General features: G+C 39.9%; 1 protein-coding gene across 7 annotated transcripts in view; it reads left to right on the top strand.

Annotated features, from left to right (window-relative positions):
• The window catches only part of C7H4orf19 (chromosome 7 C4orf19 homolog), a 43541-nt gene extending 16535 nt beyond the window's left edge, over window positions 1–27006 (top strand). Inside the window, exons 1-6 of one of the 7 annotated variants that reach the window (XM_030492218.1) lie at window positions 3080–3090; window positions 3505–3554; window positions 5414–5504; window positions 14448–14588; window positions 23307–23354; window positions 24433–27006. In XM_030492218.1, the coding sequence (XP_030348078.1) occupies window positions 14560–14588; window positions 23307–23354; window positions 24433–25378 (1023 nt within the window). In that variant the 5' untranslated portion in view covers window positions 3080–3090; window positions 3505–3554; window positions 5414–5504; window positions 14448–14559 and the 3' untranslated portion in view covers window positions 25379–27006. Of the gene's footprint in view, window positions 1–3079; window positions 3091–3504; window positions 3555–5413; window positions 5505–8281; window positions 8337–11590; window positions 11765–12747; window positions 12760–14447; window positions 14589–23306; window positions 23355–24432 lie in introns of those variants that run through there. The other 6 variants (XM_030492222.1, XM_030492217.1, XR_003992270.1 and 3 more) reach the window with 6 other exon arrangements.

The following is a 27006-nucleotide window of genomic DNA, read 5'->3' on the forward strand; positions in this document are numbered from 1 at the left end:
GATAGGATTATAGATGTAATGTGTTTCCTCAAGGGATTTTTCTACTTACAGAATCAGTCTCCAATCTTCTCACTGTCTAAATTATAGCCCATGATTCAATGTCATCCATTTCCACATCTTCAAAAACATGAATGGAGAGAAATCCCATTTCTGCAGTTGGCTCTCCATGGCTCTTTGCCAGCAGAAGAGCTGACGAGCTTATGAGAGTGTGTTACACTCTACAGAAACCTTCATAATTTTTGTAGCTAAATTAGATGTTGTTTTGTCACCACTACCTGAAAATAACCAGAAACTGGGAGACAACTGGGTGTCTGTGAATAGTGCTTACAGAGCCAGGCCATAAGAGAGATATCTGCAACCCAGATAAAAGCTGGCAAGACTGGCTCATCACATGGATACATTTGCATCAGGTAGCGCATGCCACGTCAGACAGCTTTAATGAAAGAGAAAGAAAAAGTGGAAAGAGAAGAAAAGACATCCACAGCAGGCATGCTTTTCCCTTCCCCTCCACCAGCAAATATATCATTTGTTATAAGAATACGGACAACACAAGCTGGCTGGTAACTGAAAGCAAGGAAAAGATCCACGGCAGATCTGCAGAGAGGGGCTGCAGGGAGCAGAATATCAGGGGAACAGTGTGAGGTCAGTGCTTTCAGCATGCCCTTGGCTCTACCCAGCTGTAAGTCACCTCCTACTGTTAGGTGACATCATAGCATTACAACCAGGCACTGAGCCTCAGTGTTTTCCAGTACAGAACAAAAAGGCTGAAAACAAGCCTTTCCCCCAATGCATCCCCATGAAGCTCCTGACACAATGCAGAGATGGGTCGAACAGCTAAAGCAGGGCATGACTTGCCGATAAGTCCCTCCCTTTAATTTGTCAGCTGTTTCAGCAACTAAGCAGTAAAATATCACAGACCTAAGTCTAACACTCAAATACAAGCAGTTTACAGTGAAGCTTTCACCAAGCTTAAGAACCACACAAGTTTCTTCCCCTTAGAGGAAGGCCCGCTGCTATGGAGAAGGCATGGTAGAACATGCAGCAATGAAGGCTAAACTGCAATAAATTTCAGTTCATATTAACACGTGCTGTGAATCCTGGTAAAAAGGAGTATAAGAAAGGCAACCTCTTCCACCGTCCCTACACTGAAAATGGCCTTATTCAGTACTGAGATGAGGCCAACACCTGGGGATGATGATTGACTTTTTCAGCCATCCCTAGGTCAGAGCCCAGAGTGTGCAACACAGCATTTACACAGTGTCATGCTGATGAATTTATTTTTATCTGATAAAATGCTGCCAAGTATAGCTTTAATAATAATTTCTAGAAATTATTAAAGTCTTTTGATTAAAGCTGTTATACATAGATGAGAAAGCTAAAATATTTATTCTACAGTTAAATGAAAAAACGCTCTCTTATAACAAACAGAAAGACCCAGCGCACCAGTCGCCCAGTGTCTGGCATTCCTTGTGAACATTTCCCAGCATTCCTGATGTCAGTGCTGGCCAGCACAGCTATAAGTGTGTTCAAATATTTAAACTTGGAAGAAGCACTTTTTGACTGAAATTTGTTATGGATGTTCTTGTTTTGGCATGAGTGTTTAAAAAGCAAGGATCATGGACCTTGTCAGGAAATGAGCATGACAGTAAAAGGAAGAGAAGTCTGAGGACTTTGCCCGGTTAAAACGTGCATTGGCTTGACTCACACTCATAACACTCACTCAATCTGAAGTTCCAGATAAATATTCATCAATGCACTCACCACAGGTCTAGTAATGTTGTCCTGAAACTTAGAAGCCCAATTCTCCTTGGATGCCCAGGTGGGTCATCCACACTAACCAAAAAGACCAACCCATACAGAAAAGCTCAATGCTCTGAATAACTCTTTCTTCTATAAAAAAGCCGCATTTCTCAGTATACATTTTTCAAAGTCCTCTAGCTGCCTGGACAGCTGAATCCTACATTGCATTGTAAACTAAAGCAAAAGCGTAACCGTTTTGATATATAACATAAATACCAGGGAATATTCCATCAGATCAAAAAAGGGACTAGCTCAGAACAGAGTAAATCAAAATTCTTCCTCCTAACTAGTCTGGGCAACTGCTACCTATAAATCTGTTACTAAGGGAAAGAGTGTAATGAGTTTTTCCTAGGAAACAACAAGTATTATTCAGCATCACAACAGTGAAATGGACAAAATCAAATACAGTTAAAAAAGTTAAAAGTTTTAGGAGAATGTAAGTCTTCAAACTCAGAGGCTTAAGCCATGTTTGATGCAATGTAAAAGCTGCATAATACCAGCTCCCCAAGGGGTGTTTGCACAACTTCTTCTGAGGTATCTGACACTGACTGCAGCACTGAACTGGGGTCTGACCCAGTCTGACAGTTTCTGTGTCTCTTTATACATAATAAGGTAGAATTAAAATTACAAGAAAAATCAAACACCACAGACATGTTCCTGATGATCCACATTGCAGAGACAGTTTTTAAAATATAAGCTGCCCTTTTTTTTTTTTTTTTTACCAGAGTGGCAGGATAAATCTGCTAGGGTTTTGGGTTTTTTCCCATATTCTAATTAAATTCCCTATCATGGAAAACAGACAAAACACACTCTTTTTGTTTTCCCCAAGAGTTTTCTGTAGCAGCCATTATTAACACCTTTGTTGAGCAGAACTCGGGTGGAACCAAGAAAACAGGAGCTAACCTGCTGCTCCTTTGTGGCTCTGATCTGGGTGTCCAAAGAAGGATTTGTTGCAGTCATTGGCTTGCCACCTGCCTGAGGCATTCAACTGTATCTAGCACAACGATGTGGAAAGCGTTCATGAGTAAATACACAATAACATTCGCATGTTTACAGCTTCTGTGAAAGGTGTGGGTAGGGCGATTTCTCTACTGTGTTTCCAGAGCAAGTCAAACCCATTAATTAAATTAATGCTCTTGTCCTGCATCAAAAGGAAAAACAGAGCCTGATTTATGGGCGCTGACAGCTGCAGGAACCAGGAGCTGGTTTTGCTCAGTCCCTCCCCTTAATTGGTTTTTAAGCATCTGGGTAGGTTGATTTCTCAGATTCTAATCATATGAAAAGCTGCATGTCTTCAATTTCTATGAAAAAAGAAAAGGAAGCTGCTCCATGCAGAGTGCAGTATGTCAGAATGTCATGGTTTCTCAGTGCTGGCTGAATAGTGACTACAGGAATTGGGTACCTGAACATCTCTGTGCCCAAGCAACTTGCAGGATGAAGCTGTAAAAGGTTCTGCTCATAAGACATTTCTTATCCAGTCATTATTTTACTTGTCCTGACAACAAAAACTTTAGCATGAGAAAGCAGTACCTGAGGAACAGTGTAATCTACTGCAACAAAGAAATTCTTTTTCACAGGCTCAGAGAAATTGCCACAAATACCCTCTTCTAAAGGGAATATAAATGTCTCCATATTGCTATAGCACATAGTGATATATGCAAATAGCAATATACAGCAATACACCAGTATGTTCTTTTATTCTAGGTTCTTCAAACAGGAGACAGATTGCTATCATTTGGGGCTGAAATCTGGAGGTAAGCAATCAGAACACATTTAACACCCAAGCTAAGAACAGGAAACTTATACAGAAGTGGAAAATTTTGGATGCTGAACTTTCACCCTTGGCTTCTGGGAGACTTTTACTAATAAAGAACTATATAAACCTAGACAGAGTATATTGACACCGTATCACCTGCCCAGCAAAGCCATATGCTGCTGCTACAGACACTGCCAATAAAGATCAAAGCTTCCCTTGCATTAATGAGCTAAACCTGGGTGGTTTATGTTTCATACCATGCTGTAGGTGTGTATTGACCTCTGCGGAGTGTTAAGAGTTGTTAAACAGTGCTCATTCAAATGTTAACTGGTGTACGGTGTCTCAGTTACCTGCTTATGTTCTGCATGTAGTTAGTGACAAGTTTCATATTTACATGGAGCATAATGACAGAATTCAAGAATTAGGGTACTGATAAATACAGAAAAAGTCTTGCAAAACTTACTGTATTCAAGAAAGATTATTAGACTAACTAATCTCAACATGATTATCGTTCCCAGGTACTTTTCGTAAAGAAAACTGACTATTAATTTCTCTTCCTCCTCAACTTCCCCAGTAAACCAGGACAGTTATAGTTACCTACATCTTCACTTCTCCTCATCCCTACAGAGCCTAGGGGAGAAGTGTGCAGTTTTACAGTTGACAGATTATTTCTTCACTCCAAGCATTCACAGAAACAATTTATGATTTTCAAAATCAGCTTTGATTTCACAAAACTTCTCCCTTTCATAACTCTGCAACAGAATCTTAAGGGCTTTGATTCTACTTAGCAAGCTCAATCAGTTTTAACATCAACATGCAGCAGGCCTGCATGTTATACAGTATCCCTCATACAAAATGCATCTCAGCTTGCCTTGTGCAAAGAGCACAATAATACATCCATATGTAAACAATTACAGTGAAACACATGAGTAGAAACACAAAGAATGCATGGAAATCAGAGGTTTGTTCCACTGAAATTTGAATTGAGATGAAGAATTGAACTGATCAAAAAACCCCAAAAAAGCTGGACAACAGAGTTTGCAGCAGAGAAAGTATTTGTACAATACCACAAAAGCACACATGAGGCAGAGCCAAGGCTTTAGAGAAGGGAAGGAAAATGTGAGGGGAATGCAAACCTCAGGGCATAAATTCAGACCACTGTCGATGGCTGAACATTTTCTGAAACTGCTGGGGACAGCAAGGAGTTCTAATACTTGAGACCAACAAAAGGAAACAAGTAATGGCTGCAATCAGCTTGGAAGACCAAGTTACAAATTCTGGAAAAAAGACTTAAAACTCTGGATTGATTGAGTAAAACATATTAGTTTTCTTTAATCCTTAGGGGGAGGGAGGTTCTTTTGTTATGAAAAGTGCTGGTCAACATCACACAACATTATACAACAGAGAAACTGCATGGTGCTTGAAAACTTCAAGGTGAGAGCTCCTAATGGAGTGTGGATCAGAGCAACCACTGTTCAGCCTAAGCAGAGAAAGCAGCGCTTCACTCACACTGGGAGCTGGAGACAAATACAACTTAAGAAAACCCAAACCAAACCAACAACAAAACAAACAAACAAAAACAATGACAAAAACCCCACCCACCTAGAAAGAGATTCAACAGCAGCACTAGAAGATAAATACAGAAATAACTGCTCAGTGCTCAAAAGGTTAATATTGTCCAGCACAAAACACACCCAGGATCTGAAGTGTACCCATGGTCTATGGCAAAGCAGGCTCAGGATACTGCAGTTAGATTTTGACATACGACTTTGATATAGTATGTTTTTCAGCAACTAAATGAAATGGAAAATGCAAATAGGAGCTTCTGAGGGCCTAATGATTTCGTTTAAATTCCAGGTTATCTTGGAATGTGAAAACTACCTGCTGCTGGCATCCATGACAACCATGTAGATCCTGTTCACTTACTTTAACAATCTACACCAGCATGGTAAGCCATATTTCAAAGATCGGGTCTCAGGTCACTTGTAGTTGTGTCATGAAGTAAGCTGGAGTGACTGGGTGTGTAAGGCTTCGTGTTTCTGTCTCAAGAAGAGTAATATAAAAAGTATTAAACAACTTAAGCAAGCAGGATGTGGCAACATTCCTTGATTTATGAACACTGTTTTACACACGAGACAAGTATTAAGTTTCCCAGAATATCTCAAAAGGGATGTTGCTAAGCAAAGATGATGGTAAAAAGAGTATTTAATTAAGATGTCTGAGTGTAATTTGCAGGACTAACAGCCACATTCCAAACTATCCCCAAGCAGAAAAGGAAAGAGCTCCAAATACAATGAAAAGGGGATATTTTTAACTCAAGTTTAAGTACAAATATAGAATGGTTTATGCCTGATCCTGTCTGACATGGAGAAAATTAACTACTGGTTCTATTGAAAGCCAACTTCTACACATATTCTTCTGTTAAATATCCAGCCTTTGTGATTGAGTTTTCAGCACTCATTTTAACATTATAGGCAAACTGTTTCACTAATTCATTGCTTTTCCTTTTCCTTAAAGAAAAACACACCCTACTTTTGGGTCAAAAGCCAGTCACATGCACCAGACAGAAGTTCACAGTGAAACCAGTTATCACTTGACATGGTGTAATGGGTAAGCTTACAACTTACCAACAGCTACGACTCCCATCAGCAATCCTTTTTGGCACTTTCACTTTAAATTTACAGGGAATTATAGAAAGATATTTCCAGAAGACTTAAAGTAAACCAGCAAAACCCAATTACAAAAGAAAACCCTATAGCTAACCTACTACTTCAAAATCTTTTAAACAGACAAAAGCAATTCACAGCAGATAAGAATGCACTGTAACGTTTAGTTAAGCAGGCTCCCTCTTTTGCATTTGTTAAATAAAATCTGCTTCCTTTCAACAAAGGGCAAGAGGCCATGGATTTTATTATTTATTTTACTTTCATTGTACATGTAAATGTTTAGGCCATGTCTTACACAAAACAAATAAGGACATCAAGACAGAATTACACTGTAAGTGAGATTAATTACAGACTAGAGGAAAAATTTAAAAAATTAAATGGAAGAATCTACTTGGTAATTAATAATGACAGCTTTATCAAATAAAAATAGAACTGAGGTCAAGAGAGACACAAGACGACCCCAGTAAAAAGGTTGCATAAAAATAGGAACATACAGTGAGTCATTCTTGAAGCTTTAGTATTTACTCCACCCAAAGTACTGACGACACCTTCAACGGATACACAGAAACATTCTCAACCCTTTGCAACACTATAATAAGATCGAATAGGGTTATAAATCTCCAAAGTGCTGCACAAACATTAAGCTCTGAGAACGATATGAAACGGTAGCATACAAGACAAGTGACTTGCTGCAGGGCAACAAAGAAACGCAATGAATCAAGGGTTCCCAAGTTCTCCTTAGCACCTAATTTTGCATTTAATTTTCAGCCATATTTTAGGCATTTAATGTAAAATCTTCTAAATATCACCTCTGGGTCAAACACTATACATTATTGTCTTCTCGACTTTGTAGGCCAACAGCAAACATGAAGCTACTTATAGAGCCAAGGGTACTTTCAAATCCGAAAGCTACCAGTGAAATTTACAAGAACTTTTCAGAGTTTATCCATAAATGCTGAAAAGTATAATTGCAAGGATTACGTATGCAAAGACCACCACCAACAGCAACAACCCTTAAATTGCCTTGCTCTGTTCCTCCCCAGCCCCGTTACCTACGGATGCTGAATTCAGGAATGGACTGCCTTGGCTTAGATCCTAGGACAGCTCTGCTGAACGGGATCTCAAGGCCAATAAAACACATTTCTCTCTCAGAAGAAAAGCTTCGCAGGTTTCAAGAATGGTGCAAGCACAACTCTTTCTGGACTTGTGGCTTGTAATGTAAGCTGCACTGAGATTTTTCAAGTTCTTGTCACTCAAGCAGAGAGATGCTGAGAAAGAAAGCAAGCACATGACCCAAATTCTAAAATCCACAGAAAAATACACTGCCCATTTCACAGTAGTGAGCTCAACTTGGTGATTAATATTCATTACAGGTTTGTGTGCACACACAGATCCACATGGGCATATGCACACATTCCACTCACTACAAGAAATACAGAAAATACTAATATTTTTAAAGGAGAAAGCATCTGCATTGTTTCCTTCTATCGTTCTCTCATTCACTTATCTGTCACTCTGTAAATTCTTAATAGAAAACATTTTGCTGAATTTTCCATTTAACCTGGAGCACACATAGCTGAAAGAACAGCTTTCCCAATAACAATATTAAGAAATGCCTCTGGCATTGCATAAGTTTCAAAGTTTGTGAAAATCTGAAGGAGAAAGTTCTGACAAGTATACAGTGAAGTTCTAGCTGATACTGTAAATATCCTGGCTCCCAGCAACAAAAAAATGAAATCCCATAATACTGCATATTTGAAAGTTTTCTAATTTTATTGTTGTTTGAAGTATAAATACTTCACATGAGTCCTAATCCACTGCCGCAGGCAAGCTCATGCTCACTTTAAGCAGGTTGGCATTCCAGTTCAGCTCAAGGGGATGAGCATGCTACTCCAGTGATTTGTTTGATCATTGTCCAGATTAAAAATTCACAATGGCACAAAGAGGAAGTTGTTATATTTCCACATTGTTTGCAGTAGTCAGCCTACCCCTCAAGGGTATCCTTCTTACATGTGTGGGCATATGAAGAAACCACTTGCAAAGTGTTTTACTATTGCAGGATCAAGACATTTAAACCAAACCTTTCAAGCAGTCGATGCAACACAATCTGAAAGGTAGGATTATTTATTTTTATTCTCCTTGTGTAGGTTTAAAACTTACTGGCCATTCACTATTGTAACTTCAGCACTCCACAACAAAGGACATCACTGGATTATTTTTCTCTCTGCGGTACTCCACCATATTTTCTATTGATGATGCTCTGCTGCTACAAGCACTGCTGACAGAACAGCTTCTGAACCAGGATTCTTTCCAACCCCTAACATTTCTAATGTAACAAATAAATGCTTGCCAGTTTCCATTCTGAAGTTTTGAAAAGATACTGGAAAGAACTACCACAGGAATACAAAGTTGACTCGTTGTAAGTCAGTTAACACAGGTGGAAAAGGCAGGAGAAAATGTGGGAATGTAAGCAAATGGTACAGGAAGAACAAGGTGCGGAAAAAAAGGGGGAACAAGGTGGAAGGAGAATACATTGGAAACCAGAAGGACTGATTTAGCTAAAGAGGGAAAGCATGCTGATTTCTAACAGTTCCCTTACAAAGATCTGCAGGTTATTCCATCAAATGGTCAAACGCAATATCCTGACACTTTTAAGAAAATTCCTTTTGTTATTTACTTGGATTTTTTTACAGAAGAGAATCATTGACTCATACTAACTGCTTACGGCTTTATCCAATTTTCTTTATGTTAAGAGAAGCTGATGTTCTGAGCAGTACACCACCACCACCAGAATTCCTGCCACTAGCGGTATTTCAGATCATATAAACAAATCAGAAGCATTTGAAATATTCAGGGCAAGATGATTTTTGGGGACACAAAGCCACAATTGAATACCACAGCTGAGATCACATATCCTGCCTGGCCTCAGTCCTGCCTAAAGGCACATACACAAAAACCTCCAATACCTATCTGAAGCAATCTCCATAGACATTCAAGCCTACTTTCAGAATATTGCTCCCTGAAGTAAAAATGTATGGCATATCTAAAGGACAAAGGCCTGGAAAACTCCAGCAATGTCTCTACATGCCCACTGCCAAAAACTCAACAGGGTCAAAAAGCAAACAAAAAAAACCCCAAACCAAAACTGCTCACAAAGTATCTCCCAGATCACCTAAAGATTCCAAGTCTTTCAATAGCATTTTTTAAGGTTCTGCTATGTATAGCTCCCAAATTGCTGCAGAAGGCTAATAAATTGTTTCGGGGTTATCAGAAGAGGAGTGTACATGCCGCTATGCTGCAAGCTAGTGGCAGCTACATGACAGCGTACATGGCATAATCACGTAACATAGCTGGCAAGCAGTCTGGCTTGCCAAGATTTTCTCACAGACTAAACCTGGTGGCAGCATGCTGTAGCTTTCATGCTTATTGTCCAGTATTTTCCACTTCTCTAATGTCCCAAGTAGAATTCCTCATTGATATCAGCATCCATAGAACTGATACAATAAAAATTAAATTATATCAGAAGGCTACCAAAAAAAAAAAAAAATAGCCTTTATATATATATATTTTTATATATATATTCCATTGAGAAACAATCCACATCTAGAAAATACTCCTGTATTTAAGCAGACTCAGTCTTCAGCTGCATACGGAAGTCTAAGGAAAAGTTACTTCTGAGGCAGAAGACAGAAAACAGGCAGCTCCACAACCAGTTGTGCTGACATACAAGATTCAAGTTGAAGGATTTGTTTGCTTTCTTGTCAGTACTGCAACGAAAGTCAAACTGCAGTTTCTGGCTTGTTCAGCCCCAGAGTACCAAACATTCTGAAAGGCAGATTCTGTCCTTATTTGCATTCTCCAAGTCCCTTCTGGTGAGGGTGCAGGAAACTAAGGCCATATCAAGGCCAAGAGAGAATCTGCTTCGTATTCACACTGCCATGTGGATCCTGCATTGTTACAAGATCTTAGGGACCACCATACCAGCTCAAAACAGTGACCTGGGTGACCAGCAATACCCAGATTTTCAGCTCACTACTTAACTTTAGTACTACTTTGGGTTTAAGTCACACGTAAGTATTGAGATACGCCAGTTATGCCCCAGCAGGCACTCTAATTCATCAGTTTGCTCAGCAGCAGCTCACATGCAGCCAAAAAGGGACATAGCCAATAGTAAATCTGTCAAAGGCTGGATGCAACTGCAGACCCTGACATATTGTAGTTTTCTTCCAATGTACCTTTCTGACATCAGCATCTGCCTTTCCTCAAATTCAGCTAAAATTCCAATCTGATCTTTCATCAGGGTCAGCAATGTATTTCAACTATAGCCATCTTTAACATATCTTTGCCCTCTGCAACTGCTGAATTTTCTCAGCCCTCAAAATTTACCAAAGTCTTTAATATATCAATGGATCAAGCAGCATGCTCGTGTTCTCTTTCTCTACACTTTGAGACCTAAATTTATTGAGTCCTGTAAAGTTATTAAGTCCTTCTTCGTTACCTCATCGTTAATCCAAAGGTTGAAATCTCACTTCAGCTAGCCCTGTAGGCAGAAGTAGAAGCACCTGTAAGAAAGCTATTACAAGACCTTTAATTTTTCTCATTTCCTTAATATTTTAAAGATAGGTCTGAGACACCTACTGGAGGAAACGAAAAAGTCACCAGATTTGGAGTTGTATGTAGTTTCCATGCCAGGAGAAATGGTTCAACCATTAGGAAAAAAAGAAAGTGTAAAGAACAATAGCATACATATAAAACCCTCAGTGTTTCCAATGAAACAGACAACTAGTCAGAAATGAGTCAATGAAAGGACTCATCCAGATTTATTTTATTTTTTTAAGCAATCTGAAGTGCCTCCACTGGTTTCAGTGTATGATTGTTTCTCAAGTAGGCACATGCAATATGGATATACAAAGGCTCTTGGTCTTCAGCATGCTCACACCAGCCTACTGAGCAGGGTTGACATTACAGAATATCAGTGAAGCAGGATAGAGAGCTTCAAATGTAGGCTTGATCCTCCAGCTAATACAACAAGAGGAAACACCTAGGACAGGCATTAGGTAACACCTCAAAGTACAGATACTTTTAGCAAGAATCAGGAAGCAGCCTCTTGTGAAAGTACAGAACAGGAACTACATGGGAATACAGAGAATAGGAGTTTTTTGGAGTATTCAAATATTTCAGAAATTATTAGAAGCAAATAACAGCTTTTAACAGCTACGCTAAATTGATGTGCACACGGAACAGAACTTCAAAATTATAGCTTTTATTTTTACTGCAACATCTTTATAAGCTACCTCATATTCTAAAACATTAAAATATGGACCTTGGCCGTATGGCATGCATCAGTCGTCATGCACTCTTCTTTCAGCAACCTCATGCAAGCAAGTCAAACAAGTTCTCTGTATGATGTCTTTCTACTTTGAGAAGTGCCTGACGCATAAGAGCAATGACCCTTTGACATCCATAACCAGGACTTCAGTAGTTTTGTTTCCAAAGCCAAGAAACAAATAATGAGACAATTTTACCAACAGGAAAACTTCTTGGACTACCATGGATCTATTTCCCATTTACAATCTTTTCATTTATCTATACGTACATGTGTATGACATATAGAAGAGGTACATTTATAAACACCTAAGGAGATGTACACGAATATAGAAACACAACCTTACAACCTAACTTGCCATGCCTTTTTTTTTAATCACAAAGATTATGGCATAAAAATGACAAGCTGCATACTCTAGCTGAATCTAAGTTGTCTTTTAGGCTGGACTAATGAGTCACGTTTTTCTCTTTAAAAGATTCACTGCATCATGGAACATGAAGTCTCCACTGTCCTCAGGGAGGAATGTCACAAATCAGCAGCCAGCGCTCAGTTTCTACCCGTACCACTGGTATGACAGTGGGACCCAGATTCTCTGCAGCATAATGCCTAGCTAGCAGAGAAAGAAGTTACGCATATGGACAATCTGTCCTCAGGGCCTATTTAAGATTCCATTTCACTAAGCCTATGCCAATCTATTGTATATCAAACAGGTATTATCCAGTCAGGATGGAAAATAGGCATTTTAAAGGACTTTTTTTTATTCCAACTCCATTATTAATTGTGTTCACTCTAATACTTTTAGTGTCTTGGTGACATTTTGGTGCGTTTCAACAACAAAGCCCCAACCTGAAATCCACAGCATACTCTGGAAGTCAACAGACACCACATTTCCACTCAGGTGTCCAGCTAACTAAAGATAGTCTAACACCTGGGTGCCCATTTTGATGGACATACCAGAGCTCCTATCACCTTGACGGGTCTCAGCAAAACAACTCCTGCCAAGCTTATCCAGGAATTGTAAAATAAGCAGAGTATTTGTATTAGGAATCAGGAAAGGCTGTTCACCCAAAGACACGATAGAGCAGAGAATCCAAGTTAAGAGCAAGGATGTATAAACTAATATCCACATGTGTCTATGCCAGGAGAGACAAGGCACTTCAGCTGGACACCCAGCCAAGTCTGCTGAGAGCTAATGAACCGCTTGCCCTAAGGTATGACTACACCAGATTTCCTGTGGCCTGAAAACATGCGGTATCACTGAGGCTCCAAAGGCTGGCATCTCACACAGGCTAACAGCATAATGTTCAATCTAAAACACAGTAGCCACAGCAACTCCCAGTCAAAACCACAAAGGAGGCAGTGATTATTTTACATAGTATTCCAAGGGGTAGAGAATTCTCTCATGTATCAGTTTGACCCTCAGCCTCAAAGCCATGTCTCACAGCTATCAAAGTCACGTCCTTGATGGCACACCATAAAGAAAGCTGCTGGAGCCTGCCACTGGGAAGGAAGCTATTCCAGGCAAAGCTTAAGCAAAGGATCTTGAAACTAGCTGTTTCTAGTTTTAACAAGACACTGGATAAAATCAAGGTTTTTCACACCAAGGGCTGGAATCCTTTCAGACCAAGGGTTGGAACCCAAAAATCCATTCTGCAAGATGCAAAGTTGCACAAGATTGCAAAGAGACAGTTTAACCTCCCAAGAGAGACCAGATTTCAGATATAGTCCCTCTTTGTTATATGAAAATTGGCTATAACTATTTTGAGGCTCCAGCTGTGTTCCCAAACATAGATCCCCACTTGGGCCCAGCCTAACACAATTACTGAATCAAATATAGTTTCTCTGTTGATTGCTTCTTTCACACGTACATGACCATCTGTTTAACATATCCATTTTTTGCCTTGTCGTACATTTAGACCATGCATCCCTTGGGAAGAAGTGCATTCCTATGTTTGCCTCTGCATAATATGGCCCTAAACATGATTTGGGGTTTTAGGATCCAATAGAGCAGAAGCTGCTATATTTTATGGGATTAACAATTTTAAAAGACAGGAAATATAAACTTTAGTAACTTAAACACCACACAGTGATGTAAGTTTGGGAAGACGAGATGTAGAGAATGAGCTTGGCTGAGGAGGAAATGAGTGTTTTTATGCTGCAAGCTATATTTGTTTTTCCTTTGTGCAAACTGGCTAATGATTGTGAGAGTTTTACCCTTTGCCCCACTCTTCCTTTTACTCATCAAAAATAAAACAAAACATTTTGTATGGTAAAAAATGGGGGTAGGGAAATGTTCTGTGACCTAGTGCTGTGAGAGAACACTAGAGGAACTGGTCAGGGAAAATGCATTTCCTTATAAGTATCTTATAAATATTTAAAATCAATTGCAAAGAGCATAACAGGAAAAAGGACACATTCAGATCACCTCCAAGTTGTAGCCCAGGTGCCCTCTAGGGCACACTCTTGCAGTAACAAGGGCCTCACAAAAAGGCTCACCTTCCCTGTGAGCTGGCATTACTTTCCCAGAAGTGTTTATAAAAAGCCTATAGCTACCAGAGAGATTACTCAGTGAATCAAATAGTGCAAGAATGACTTTAAAATAAAAAAAAGTTGGCAGAGTGGAAATACGAATCTCTGATGAGATTAAAACATGGGACTTTATATACTGACTAATACTGTCAGGAAGCCACTAGGGATAACTGGAGGATCTGGCTGACCTTACTGGTTTGCAAAGAAGGACATTTTGACAAGAGAAGCCAGCAGAACTTAGATAGATATGCATATCATTACATTTTTTGGAAGATCAGCTTAGGCAATAAACCAACAGTTACAACTTAATACTAAACACCTTTTGTAAAACTGATAGCATCTACTTTTCATTACCTTTCCCTTCCGCCAGCGTACCTGCAAACAAGAAGTGCAGGTGTGCTCAAGCTGCATCAGGAACACTCAAGCTTCCCTGCCTTGAGACCTGCCCAGCATTACATCTCAGTTTGGTGCCAAACAGCTGCATGGAAAAGCAAGAAGGTGAAGTGGCAAGGTGGGAGCAGAAACACCATCAGGATCGGGTAACAACATTGGTAGATGCCTGGGGCATGGGGAAGAGAGCAGCTGTAAAGAAGTGGAACAGTTTGTCATGTTGTATTTGCATTCATTCAGATGCTCCCCATTCCAGCTAAAGTATTTACACTGGCATGTAACAACTGGCAGGTACTGCTATTGCCAGTATATTGGCACTGGTACAGTTTCTTGGTAGTACAACTACCCCTGCGTAAGACAATTAGCATGTATTTTTCTCATGTCAGCAGAATCAGGCTATCTGGCCTTTTCTCAGCTCTTCCAGTGAGAATACAAATGTAAGGTATCTCCATTACTCTGAGAATCCTGACTGCCAGAGTCACTTCTCATCAGATTGTAGCTGGACATCACACTGGCAGGATGCTTTTCCCCAGTGCTGAGAAACGCCACAGCATGCACCCACAATTAGAGGACATAATTAACTCCTGCACAGCAGACGCCACTCTCAGCTAGGAGACTGCACTCTCCCTTGGATGCTGTTATGAATAATCCAAAGATATAATATGCAGTTTGTACTATTTCATGTACACAGTAATTAGTGCTGACTGCTAACATTGCGATCCTGGGACAAAGAGCACAAGAACAGCAATTTTTTGTCAATTATTATTATTGCAAACTTCCTGGGAAAAAACCCATTTAATACATTTCCAGATGATGCCGTGCAGATAGAAGTTAAATTCAGGTAACATTACTCCCACTGATTATAAGTAGGCCATAGTTTAGTGATTAGCTGATTCTGTATTGATGGTTCATCAGGCAAGCAGAGTGTTTGTTATTTGGGTGTTTGATATTAAATCACTTTGCCCTGTAATCTCTTGAGAACTGTGAGATTCAGCTAATTAGAAACAGTTCTGTTTAAGTGTCACTTTGTTTGTTTTCCCCCTTGCAACTGCTCACATACCTTTGCCATTTAAGGTTCTGTTATCCTGCCATGTATTACCTTGATGAAGCAAAACCATATTGTGATATCAGAGCTACTTCCTCAGTACAAAAGAACTACTCTATTTCAGAATACAAAGCATCAAAATTTATGAAGCCATAGCTGAGTGAGTCCTATAAATTCCCAGATAACAAGCAACACATGCTTCTGATGCCTGGCAACTTTCAGGTTTTGATACCTACCGCAGCTAAAGCCACTTTTCTCCCTTAAAGAAAATACAAGTCTAAATCCGTATCATGGCTTCATTGGGAAGAAACATAAATTATACCCTTAATATAACACATAAAACAAACCCTAAACTTCATGCCTTGAATAACATACAGAATACATCAAATTCTTGCCTCATTGAAACAAACAGCTGTTGTTTGTACACAGTGTTAGTGTACAATATCACTCAGAAGTCTGACACTTCAGTCATGAAAACACATACAGAATCAGGCCACTGCCTGAACAATGTACAGGGCATGGTCTCAATTCAGCCTGGCCAGGGAGAAAAGAGGGAAAGAATCATCTTCTAAAAAACCCCATAAATACTCTTCTGGACAACTGAAGACAGTGTAAGGATTATTTGCATTTATGCAATTATTCTATTTATCCATTACAGATAAACAGGGGATCCAATTTGAAAAGCAAGCAGAGGGTGCCAATAGGAGTCAAAATTCCAAAGCTGACCACCATAAGTCACCATTGTAGTTAGGCTATGGCTGAAGAAGTTTCATACAAGTCTTTGATGGATCCCTCTGTGTCAACTTCTCTTATCTTCATGGTGTACTTATCTTCTAACTGTACTAGAGTTGCATGCAAATGGCCCAGTGGGCAAATAAGGTTTCAGTGGAGAATAAAAGTGGTTGGTAGACCTGTGCAGCTCCCCAACTTTGTTTGTAAAGTAAATGAAAAGATGAACAGGCAATGGTAAACTTGTCAATAACCTTGTGCTGGCAGGATAGCATAAGGCTCTTTCTGAGGGACACTCCTTACTCCCAAATACAGAACTTGCCTCCCTCAAAATAGGAGAGTAAACCAAGCTGCACCAGGAAAACCACTTGCACGGTTCCGTTTGCTTGCAGAGCAATGCAGAGAGCAGGGACTGCAGGGTGACAAAGTCAATCTGCAGGTCATACTCCACCAGTGGGACGGCACAGACAGGTATCTCACTAGGGCTGCACTGCACGATGGCTGAAGCACAGAAACAACACTTCAGTGGTGTGCCTTAAGAAAGTGTGAACAAAGAGACTGAAGCCAATTCAGCTACAGAAAAATAGACAGACAAAAAGAGCCCATGAGGTGGGACCTGCTTCCTATAAGGGAGCATATTACAATAATTCCTGAGGTTAGTTCATTTATTTTAGATCAGTTATTCCCTGAAGCACTTTTAAAATAAATCTCCAGACTAAGATTCAGTTAGAAAAAAAGATTCAGTTAGGAAAAATGAAAGCAGGTAGTCTTCAGTGGAGCTTAAGTATTGACCTCAATGCAGAGTTAAGCACAGGTTTGTTAGCAAATGCCCAAACTTAACTGCGCTAAGACAAGAGTTGCCAAAGACTCTAGAGACTTGATGGAAAAGATCAGGCATTCTATGCCTTGATTTTCACTGTTTTTTTGGTTCTCATCTATATGCTAAATGTGACGGTTCCAGCCAAACTGGGCTGTAACTTTCAGGTACAGGAGTAGAACTGATCTGAAGTTTTGTAGGAAAGTAAGTTGGTTTCAGAAGACATTTATCTATCAGCTCAAGGTTTTGTCAGTGGTTAGTCTCCAGAGACCATTATAGAATCATAGGATAGTTTGGGTTTGAAGAGACCTTCAAAGGCCATCTAATCCAAGCCCCCCACAATAAGCAGGGACATTTTCAACTAGATCAGGTTGCTCAGACAATGCTGGGCCCAGGTTTGGTCCTCCCCCCAGCTGCCCCCGAAAGCCATCTGGCCTCAGCATAGTGATTATCAGGAAAAATACCCACAGGATTTGAAATGTTCTCTGTATTTTAAGCAGTGAGACAGTTCTGACATATTATATTCATCCAATAGCACTGAATAGCCTATACAGTGTGTGCTTAGTGAAATTATGCCCCCGTTCTTTCTTCCTTTACAACCTTTTCCCTGTTATCCTCTCTCCCTCTACCACAGGCTGGTGATGTTTTCTACTGTATGTTTACTAGTTTTCTAAATTTCTAAATGTAGTTCTCAGCTCTACCATCTGTTCACAATCTTTCTATGCCTCATATATTATCTGTCATTCAGATCAATCACTGCTGTGCCTCCACTCCTCAGTAACACATAGAATCATGGAATCATAGAATGGTTTAAGTTGGAAGGGACCTTTAAAAGTCAACTAGTCCAACTCCCCTGCAATGAGCAGGGACATCACGCTTCCCTCCTCCAACCTAGACGTGCCTGACCCTTTCTCAGAGCTTGGCACATGCTGAGGACAGCCTCTGAAATCTTCCAAGAGGTGTGAATGCCTACTCAGCACAGAAGGCAAACCACACCTCCCATCGGGAAAAGCTTGCCAAGTGCTAGAGCTCTCTAAGGTTATTCCCATCCTAAATTCTTTATTCCCTCTGTACATATTTCATTCCAAACACTTTCTATTCCCACATTTGCTTCTGTGAGTATATCTCTTAGCTGGTTAGCATTTGGCATCTATATGAGACCTTGCTAGCAAAAAAAAGCTTAATTTTGATGAGCAAGGGTTTCTTGTCCATTGCAAAGAGACTGGTAGTTTAGGATGGTACCCTAAGAATAGACAAGTTTCACTGAGGAATGCAAAGCACAGCAGACTAATGAGGAAGACACCAGCAGGGTCTAGTCTGAAAGGCGCCTCTACTGGAAATAGTCACCAGAAAGAGGCGCCCCAGGCCCCTGGAAGGTGCATCATTCAGGCTCAGCAGCCCAGATAACGCACAAGTAAGAAAAAACCACCTTGCTTTGTAATCTAGAGCAGGAAAGGATGGAAGAGAGAAAAAAGCCTAAGAAACAGCTGATAAAGCACCAGCGGGGGGGGACGGGACCCCAAACAAACAAAACCCACATCTGGCTTGAAAAGAATGACTCAGGTCAAAAGTCACCAAACCAGAGTTTATCAATTTGAGACCTACTAGAAGAGCTATTTTAATACACTCTCCCTGCAGCTTTCTGCCTCTGCTCCTGGAGGGGGCTTAAAAAATAAAACAAAATTTTAAAAAAAAGAAAAAAAAAAAAATCAAGACAGAAGAAAAGTCACACCATGAACACAAATAAGATTGGCCTTTTTCTGTTTCCATGTAAACTTCCAAGAATATGGAGAAAGGTTGTCAACCCATTTATTTCTCAAAAATATTTCTCCTTCACTTTTCATGGTGTCACCTTCCATTTGCCTTCTGTTTATTGATAACACAGCTACAGTTTAAATAGACAATAGAAGCTATGTTATTGTATAATTTAAAATCAGATACGTTGTGTTTCTCAAATCTGATAAAGCAGAGCAGACGCCTCTTACAGCACTCTGTGGCTTGAAATGCAAGTTTACCTTCCTGGAGTCAGACACTAGTTTTGCTTTCCTCAGCAAGGTCTCACACTTCAGAGAAGTCCCATTTCACTCTTCGCAGGTGCCAGTGAAAAAATATTTAACAACCCCCCCTTTTTCAGAATGTTTTACTAATGGGGTTAGTGTTCTGCTTTCCTCAAATTAAGTATAATTACTTCCTCCTTCCATAATAGGGTTTTCCCCAACTGATTTTGAAATAGTTTCTCTTCTGTATCACTTTCCCTTAAAGGAAGAAAGTCACTCTTTCATACCATCAGGTCTCCCTGGTCTCTCTCCAAATACACGTTTAATACATGGCAATGACCTTATATCTAGACTACCTTTTGCATGGTAAGCTAAAGGTCTGCTGGAGTGGCTGGGGGAAACACACACAGAGTTGGGCCTCTTCCACCTCTTTTACTGAAGTAGCATAACTTTAACTGAAGGGGCAACTGACACTGCATATGCAAACCACAAGGCTATCCTACTCTTTGACGTGGCAAGAATCTCATTATTTTGTAGAAATTGGTACACGCTCAGCCGCAGACACACTCTTCAGAAATTCAGCAGCAAATCAAAGCTGGGAAGTGACAGTTTAAAATTTAGCAGAGTAACAAAAAAAAACTAATTCCAGGCCTCCTTCATTCCTCTCACCTTGAACAGCTCTGTCCCCTTCCTGTGAATGCTCCAACTGTCCCAGTGCATGTCTAAAAAAATATGAAAATCTGTACTTAACATTTTAATAGACCTTCAATGACAGATGATGTGTTTATGTTCAGGATTAAGTGACTGCATAATAACCAGCGACAAATTTACAAGCCTTTGGGAACTTCATGATTGAGAAAGAATGATGTCCAGGATTAACGGCAGTTTGATCTGAATTGTGAGGATCTAAATGTTAAAGCGCCAAGCACTTAGGCACTTTAGACAGGCAGCCTTTCTTGGGGGGGAACTAGCCCCCAAAGAATTCTGCAAGGGAGCATTCCACATCATGTCATGTTCATCTGAAATTATCTAATCAATTTAGCAGCAAAGAATATCTAACTTATAAATATACATCTTATATAAAGGCAAAAGAAGTTTGAGCATAAAAGGATGCAATGCTTCTAAACTGAGTATCACATATCATCACCCGTTGCTTGAGCTCTCTAACCCCCTTTAACCCCTTTTTTTTTTTTTTTTTTTTAAGTCTGTAGCATGTGCTTGATTCAAACTGCTCCAGACAGGAGCTTATTAAACCTACTTATCCCTTAATGGAACTACGAACATCACACAACACAGAAGTCTTTAGAGCAAGGTATCCAAAACAGGATAAGTAGGATTGAAACATGCCTTTTCATGCTATAAGGCTATTCGTTCCCCAGAATTATTTTCCAACTTGACTTGATTGTTATAAATATGGAAGAAAAGGGCAAAGAAAAAACCAAACTAATGTTCAGAAAGCGACATTGTAAAAGAATGTTTCAATTTCTGAGATGTGAAATTATTTATAAGATAATACACCATAAAGCATTTTCCACATAAAATAGTTTATTCATGCCAGAAGACAGATCCAGTTGTAACTGATCAGCGGAAAAGCTTAAAGCTTAATGCAGTAGCTGCGGAGAGAATTCAAACAGGGACTGTAATTACAGAAAAAACAAATAAAGCACCAACAACAACCAGGAAACTGCTTCTTATGAAAACAACAACAGTAATTTCCATTTCTAATTGCCTTCTATGATGATCACAAGTGTCTTTACAACAGAACAAAGGACAGCAATTAGCATTTCCCAATGGTTAAAACCTACGAGCAAGATGTTGCGCTCTAAAAAAAAAAAAAAAAAAAAAAAATAACAAATAAAAGCCCTGAGTAGGAAATTTGTCAGATAAAAGGTTAAACAGAAGCAGCCTGACCTGAAGTTCCCACACCCAGCTAGAAGCAGTATCTGTTCTCAGAAACATACAAACTGGGACTGGTTTCACCAAACCTATGAACTTTAAAGCCAAGCCACAGCCTGTGTGGGCATTTCAGTGGGCTGCTACGGCAACTGACAGCAACTGAAGTTATGATGGTGGTAAGCTACCAACTACTGAGAATTGTTAGACTCAACCTTCAACAGCTGCTCAACTTTACGCAAGTTTTGTTCTTTCAGTTTATAGGCAGGTTTAAGCTCAAACTGAAGGTGTTAGTCAAACCAAAACAAGTGTCCACATAGGGCTTAGCTCAAGTGAATTAGCTTCAAATCAGTCTTAACCTAAAGAAGGCCTATAGCAAATTCAGTTTTTAACATTATCAAAGCAAACAGTATGAAGAATTCCTCTTTGGCTGGAAAAGATGGCTATGCCAGCCAACTCAAATACACCCTGTATCTAGTCAAACCTGTCCAAATGCCTTTGTATTGTAAAGCAACTGCACATAAGGCTGGTCAGTACAAATGACCACCTTACCAGTTATTGCATCCTCTTCAGATGAAAAAACCCGTATAAGTATTCCTACCAAGACGTTATTGTGGGGTGGAGAATGACAACCTGCAGCACATGATCAGCAGAGATGTGGAAGGGAGCTAAAACCAGCTGCTAAATGATTGTAGGTCCTTAGAGGCTCCAGGAATGAGGGGCTTGACATCAGGCATTTTGTTTAGTGCTACCACCAGATAAGGGGGGGGAGAGAGGAGAGAGGAAGTGAAACAGTAAGCCCATACGACAAAGTTTTAATTTAATTTCTGCTGGTGTGCAGTTCAGGCTATGCCTGGTAAGAATAAGTCAATACTATTTTCCTTTAGTGTTTTGTGAATAAATCACTCTAGAAAATACCCTGACCTTGCATCATCAATTTCTGGTTTATGGGAAGTGAGCTGCTGTCCTTAGGCAATGGCAAAAGTATGAAAGGTTGTAGAACATCTCAAGAAGAAATGAAAGTGTCTGAGTGACAATGGACAAAACATTAAAAACCTGTCCTGACTTGATTAACTTGAAATAAGATAGCCCCAACCCAAAAAGAATAATGTTTTTTTTCCAGGATTTTGGGATGTTCAGATCTGTGTCTTCACTTTAGGTTCAGAATATGAAAGTTCTCAAGGATCCAAATCAGCAAACTGTTTCTTCCCGTAATAAAAGACTTTGGTATCCGAACCATGTAATAGGTAACTCTTAGCATCTCACTTGGTCAGGCAATGACACACACACACAAAAAGCTCTCACAGATGTAGCAATATACAAACTCTCTGCTAGCTCTAGTCAAACTCTGGGAAGTTTAATGTAGCAAAAAGGAGGTGCAACACACACACCACATATAATAAAGTGCCAATCACAGCAACATGTCTGTGTCTAAGAGACATTTCCACAAAAATGTCACCTCTACTCAGTAGTTGTCACAGAGCCAACTGAGTGGGGGCAGGAGTTATTAGGAAAGAATAAATCTGTGATTTCCCATACTTTGCGAACTCTGCTTTTGGGGTTTCCACACCTCATCTAAGAAGGATGTTGAAATGCAGATGACCAAGAGAACCACCACAAGAACCATCTACAGGCACGAAACAATGTCAGTATAGGGAACATTTAAAAAAATGAGGATTCTATCAGAACTGAAGGGGCAGTACTGGGCCTGTACTAGAGTGACAAGAGGACATGATGCTCTCCATCTGTTCCAGTACAAGAACTAGAAGGCATCAAATACTGTTAGAAGAACCAAGTTCAAGTCAAACAAAAGCAGGTACTTCTTCGCACAGGCAAGGCTGGGCTGTGAAACTCCCAAGTAAAGGATGCTGTAGATGCTAGCAGTTTACTGGAGTTCAGAAAACAACTGGACAAATTCATGGAAGAGAAGTCCATCAATAGCTGTCAAAAAAAAAAAAAAAAAAAAACACACCACACCGAAAAACCAAACCACCCCTGCAAACACCCAAAAAAACACCCCACAAACAAAACACAGAAGCCAACTATTCTGACTCTGACTTAGGAGTCTCTAAGTCATAAAGTTGCTTAGGGAACTATTATGGGATAACACCGCTGTCTGTTTAAGAACTGTTAAATTCTTCCCCAGGTTTTTCCCCAAATGAAGGCTGCTGTCAATTCAAGATAGAAACCTATAAAGACCTTGAACTGTACTGTATGCATTCTTGTGCAGGCATCTTTCTTTTTAGATAATAGACCCCTTCTAAATATAAGCATCATTTTCAATGCAATTGCCCATGCATTAATTTCATAATGCTTCACTCACTTCCCCTCTCTTGCCTCCCCTCTCTCTCTTTTCAGATTAAAGAAAATCCAGATGGGGTGCAGGTGCTGCAAAATGATACAAAGGTACAATAGAACAAGATTTGCTTAGACCCAATAAAAGAAATGCATTAAAACATGTGTCTGTGCTCCCCTATACCTGTTGCTTAAATTAAGCCTATTTACAAAGTTGGGGTTTTCCCCCAGGTTTACAGTATCTCTAAAGTCATGCCAGAGCACAGGCATACTGATGTCCTGCGAATGTCCTTTTTTTTACTGTAATTGAGGCCCATTTCCTATCATTCCTATCCCACAGAAAAGCTGTGTGGCATTGAAAACTCACCTTTAGCAAAGCTTTTACTCATTTAGGTAGCATAAGCTCCCCTCACTTCAGGAGAACAAGGAGCATAGACTTTGTCAGATCCTTCCTTTCTCCTGAGCAATGAAAATGAAATACAGATCCTTACTTCCATCACAGCTTTTAAATGTAGTTAGTTGTTACTTCTTCCCTTGGCCACATCTCTGTGGGAAAAGTGAAGTGGGAAAGAAAACCAGTGCTATGCACGACAAAGAAAACAGAGAGGCTCTGGAAGAAGTAAGTCAAGGACAATATGGAGCAAGAGGAAAAAATAAGTAAGAAAGGAAAAAGGAGGGGATAAAAAAAAAAAACCCACCCCAACCCCCCCCCAAAAAAAACCTCCCAGAAAAAAAACAAACAAACCAAAACAAAAAACAAACAAACAAACAAAAAGGTAAGACTTGAAAACAAGAACACCAGGGAAAAAATGGCGCATATTTTAGCAACAACAGGAGGACATATCCATGACTACTACTCATTAGCTAATCAGTGAATCAACAACACCCCCCTCAAGAAAAAAAATAAAGCTGGAAACATGCAACAACCAGCACGTAGTTCTCAGTTATCCTCCTCATGTTCCTGGCGAATCTCACTACGAGGGTCAGTTACAGTCAGTCCCGGGATACAGAAGCCTACAGCACAGTTCAGCATTTCCATTTAGTTTAGTTCATGCTCAGAACCCCAGGTAAAGCTTAGTGACACCAGTTATTCGAGGTCTCCAATTTAAAAATTAAGCTTAATCCTCTTTCTAATCATATTGATCAACAGCATAAATAACATTTCCTTTGCAAATTTTCTTTCCTACAGCTATATTTTTGATCCAGAAGTAGTACAATCGCCTGGACGCATTCATGAAGTAAGCAGCTATAAACACAATGAGCAAGACAGCAATAAATCCAAAGAGAACAGTGAAATTCAAGAACATAAAAATGAACTCCAGAAGGATGAGCTAAACAGAACAGAAAATAAAAGTCAGATAAACAGCAGAAAAGAAACTCTCTGGAACCATGGAGGCAATGATTTTCAAGAGGATGGCCTTGTGAAGTGTGTTGCAAAGCTTGATGTTGCAGTCAACGGTGGCAGCTCCTGTGCTGGAGTGCACTCCATGCTCAACCCCAACACAAATCCAGCAAAAGAAGCCAGTGAACAGGGAACTTCCAGCCAGTCACAGGCTTCTTCAGCCAGCAACAGAGACTTTTACACCAAATCAAACAGGTCTGGTCAAGAACTTGACCTAGAGGCAGGCAGGCAGAGGAAGGCAACCTGCAATGAGCCAAACAGTATTCAAGATGAGAACTCTCAGTCTGCAGAAGACATCATCTTTCTTAAAGGAAGTGCAATACTGGAGACACAAAACAATGCCATACGACTGCCAGATATTGATTACCCCCAAAATGGCAATCAAACCAGGAACTATGTTGAAAAAGATAACTTTTTAGTCAATTGTGCACACACAGACCAAAACACTGAGCCTTCAGCAATGCAGGACCAGGATCTTCGTGTAACCCCACCTCTGCCTATGAAGGAGAGCAGTATTGGACCTTTTAAAACTGACTCCACAAGTTTGAGTGGGAGGATTATGGCTGGTATCACTGCTGTGGGTGTTACCAAAGTAGCACAGGCACCCACATACCCTAACCATAAAGATATCAATGGAGAAATGGAGGAGGAAGACGCAGAAGTTGCAGCAGCTCTGGCTGCACTGGAAGCTGCAACTGCAGGGGAAGACCTGGATGATGACGACGAATACTAGATGAAGGTTTATTTTTCATACACTGGGTAAGATCCAGATTTTATTTCTGGATCTATGTATCATGTGTAGCACATGCGGACAGCTGTTATAAACAGCACATATAAAAGGAGTTTGGACTAAACCTCTGCCCCTTCAGCTGTTTTGTACAGCTTTTAATTTCTACTGCCTGAGGTACAGAAGCACTCCCTTGGCTAATGGCAATACTAACACTTTTATATGGGGCCAACCAGGGGGACAAAGTGTCATTTCTTTTGCACAGGCTATCCTACTGTATACCCACCTCACCTGGGCTCATGCAAAGCCCTTTGGTTTTGACCCTCAAGAGGGTCTGTGCATACTGCATGTTCCAGGTTCAGAAAACTTCCATTATTTAAAACAGAACTATAGAAGCCATGGAGTTAGAAACCACAGATTTTCACCATGTTAGCACAAAAAAAAAAAAAAAAACCAACAAAAAAACAACCCAAATCTCACCCAGAGCTCCATGATCTATTGATGTATGAAATAGAGAAGGCAGCTTGGCTTCCACTTCATTGTGGTTACAGTTCCAGTCCAGATTAAGCCTAAATCTGTGCACGTACAGATGGCATTACAATAACCTCACCTCTTCCCTTATACCTTCCCTGGACTTAGTTTGATACCCCAAGTGACCTGCCTCAGTTCACTAAGAAATCAGAAGCCTAGTCAAATCCAAGAGAATGGGTAACTTTGTGTTGGTTTAACGTGCTGAAGTAGCTCACATAAAAACTGCACGCACACTACCAGAGGTGCTGGAGGGGGATCAAAACTCAGCCTTACCAGATAGATAGATAGATTGGATAGATTAAAACTGCGGTAAAACTCCAGCCTGAGACTTCTCAATTCTGCTAAATTTTCCAGGCACACATCACTTGCCTTAACAATACAGTTTGCAAACAGGTTGTGTCTCATAAACATCCCCAGCAAGACATGTTTTGTTTATATACAAACAGTGTGGACCCCTCCCTGGCTCTGCTGTAGTCCTTAAAATTTCGAGCAGGAAAGGGATTGAGCTTCCAAGCTGAATTAAGCGTAAGACCTGAAAATATCAGCTGCGTTCCTGGAGCGTTTACCCTCCCTCTGATGTCAGACTATTACACTGACCTTTCTTGTGAGGGGGGAGGAAAAAAGAGGCAGAGACCAGTTTGGTGCTGAGAATTCATCAAAAGTTGGATCTTAATGGTTGAAAGTGCTCGACATTTTATACTGAAATGGGGTTTCTGAGTTTGTTACAAATTCTTAATAAACTGTTTTTAATCATATAAAAAAATTATCCGGCAACTTTTGTGCTTTATGCATTTTCTGATTACATATCAGTTACATAAAAGAAGTACTATAACATATAGCCCTCATTAGATACATGGAAAGCACCAACTGTGTATTTGCCAACAGTATATGCTGAATTCTAGTCAACCATTAACATACGCAAGGATCAGAATATTAGAGGTGGGGTTTAAGCAATGTATAGATATTGGAATTATTTCTGTTTACATGAGGATTCTGTTTAAACTGATCAAATAAAGATTTCAATTTCTCAAAACATTAATGATACCCCTAGGAGCAAGTAAAAAAAAAAAAAAAAAGTCAGCTTCAAGAGAACTATATTCAGC

Source organism: Strigops habroptila, chromosome 7, assembly GCF_004027225.2.
Source record: "Strigops habroptila isolate Jane chromosome 7, bStrHab1.2.pri, whole genome shotgun sequence".
Taxonomy (NCBI): domain Eukaryota; kingdom Metazoa; phylum Chordata; class Aves; order Psittaciformes; family Psittacidae; genus Strigops; species Strigops habroptila.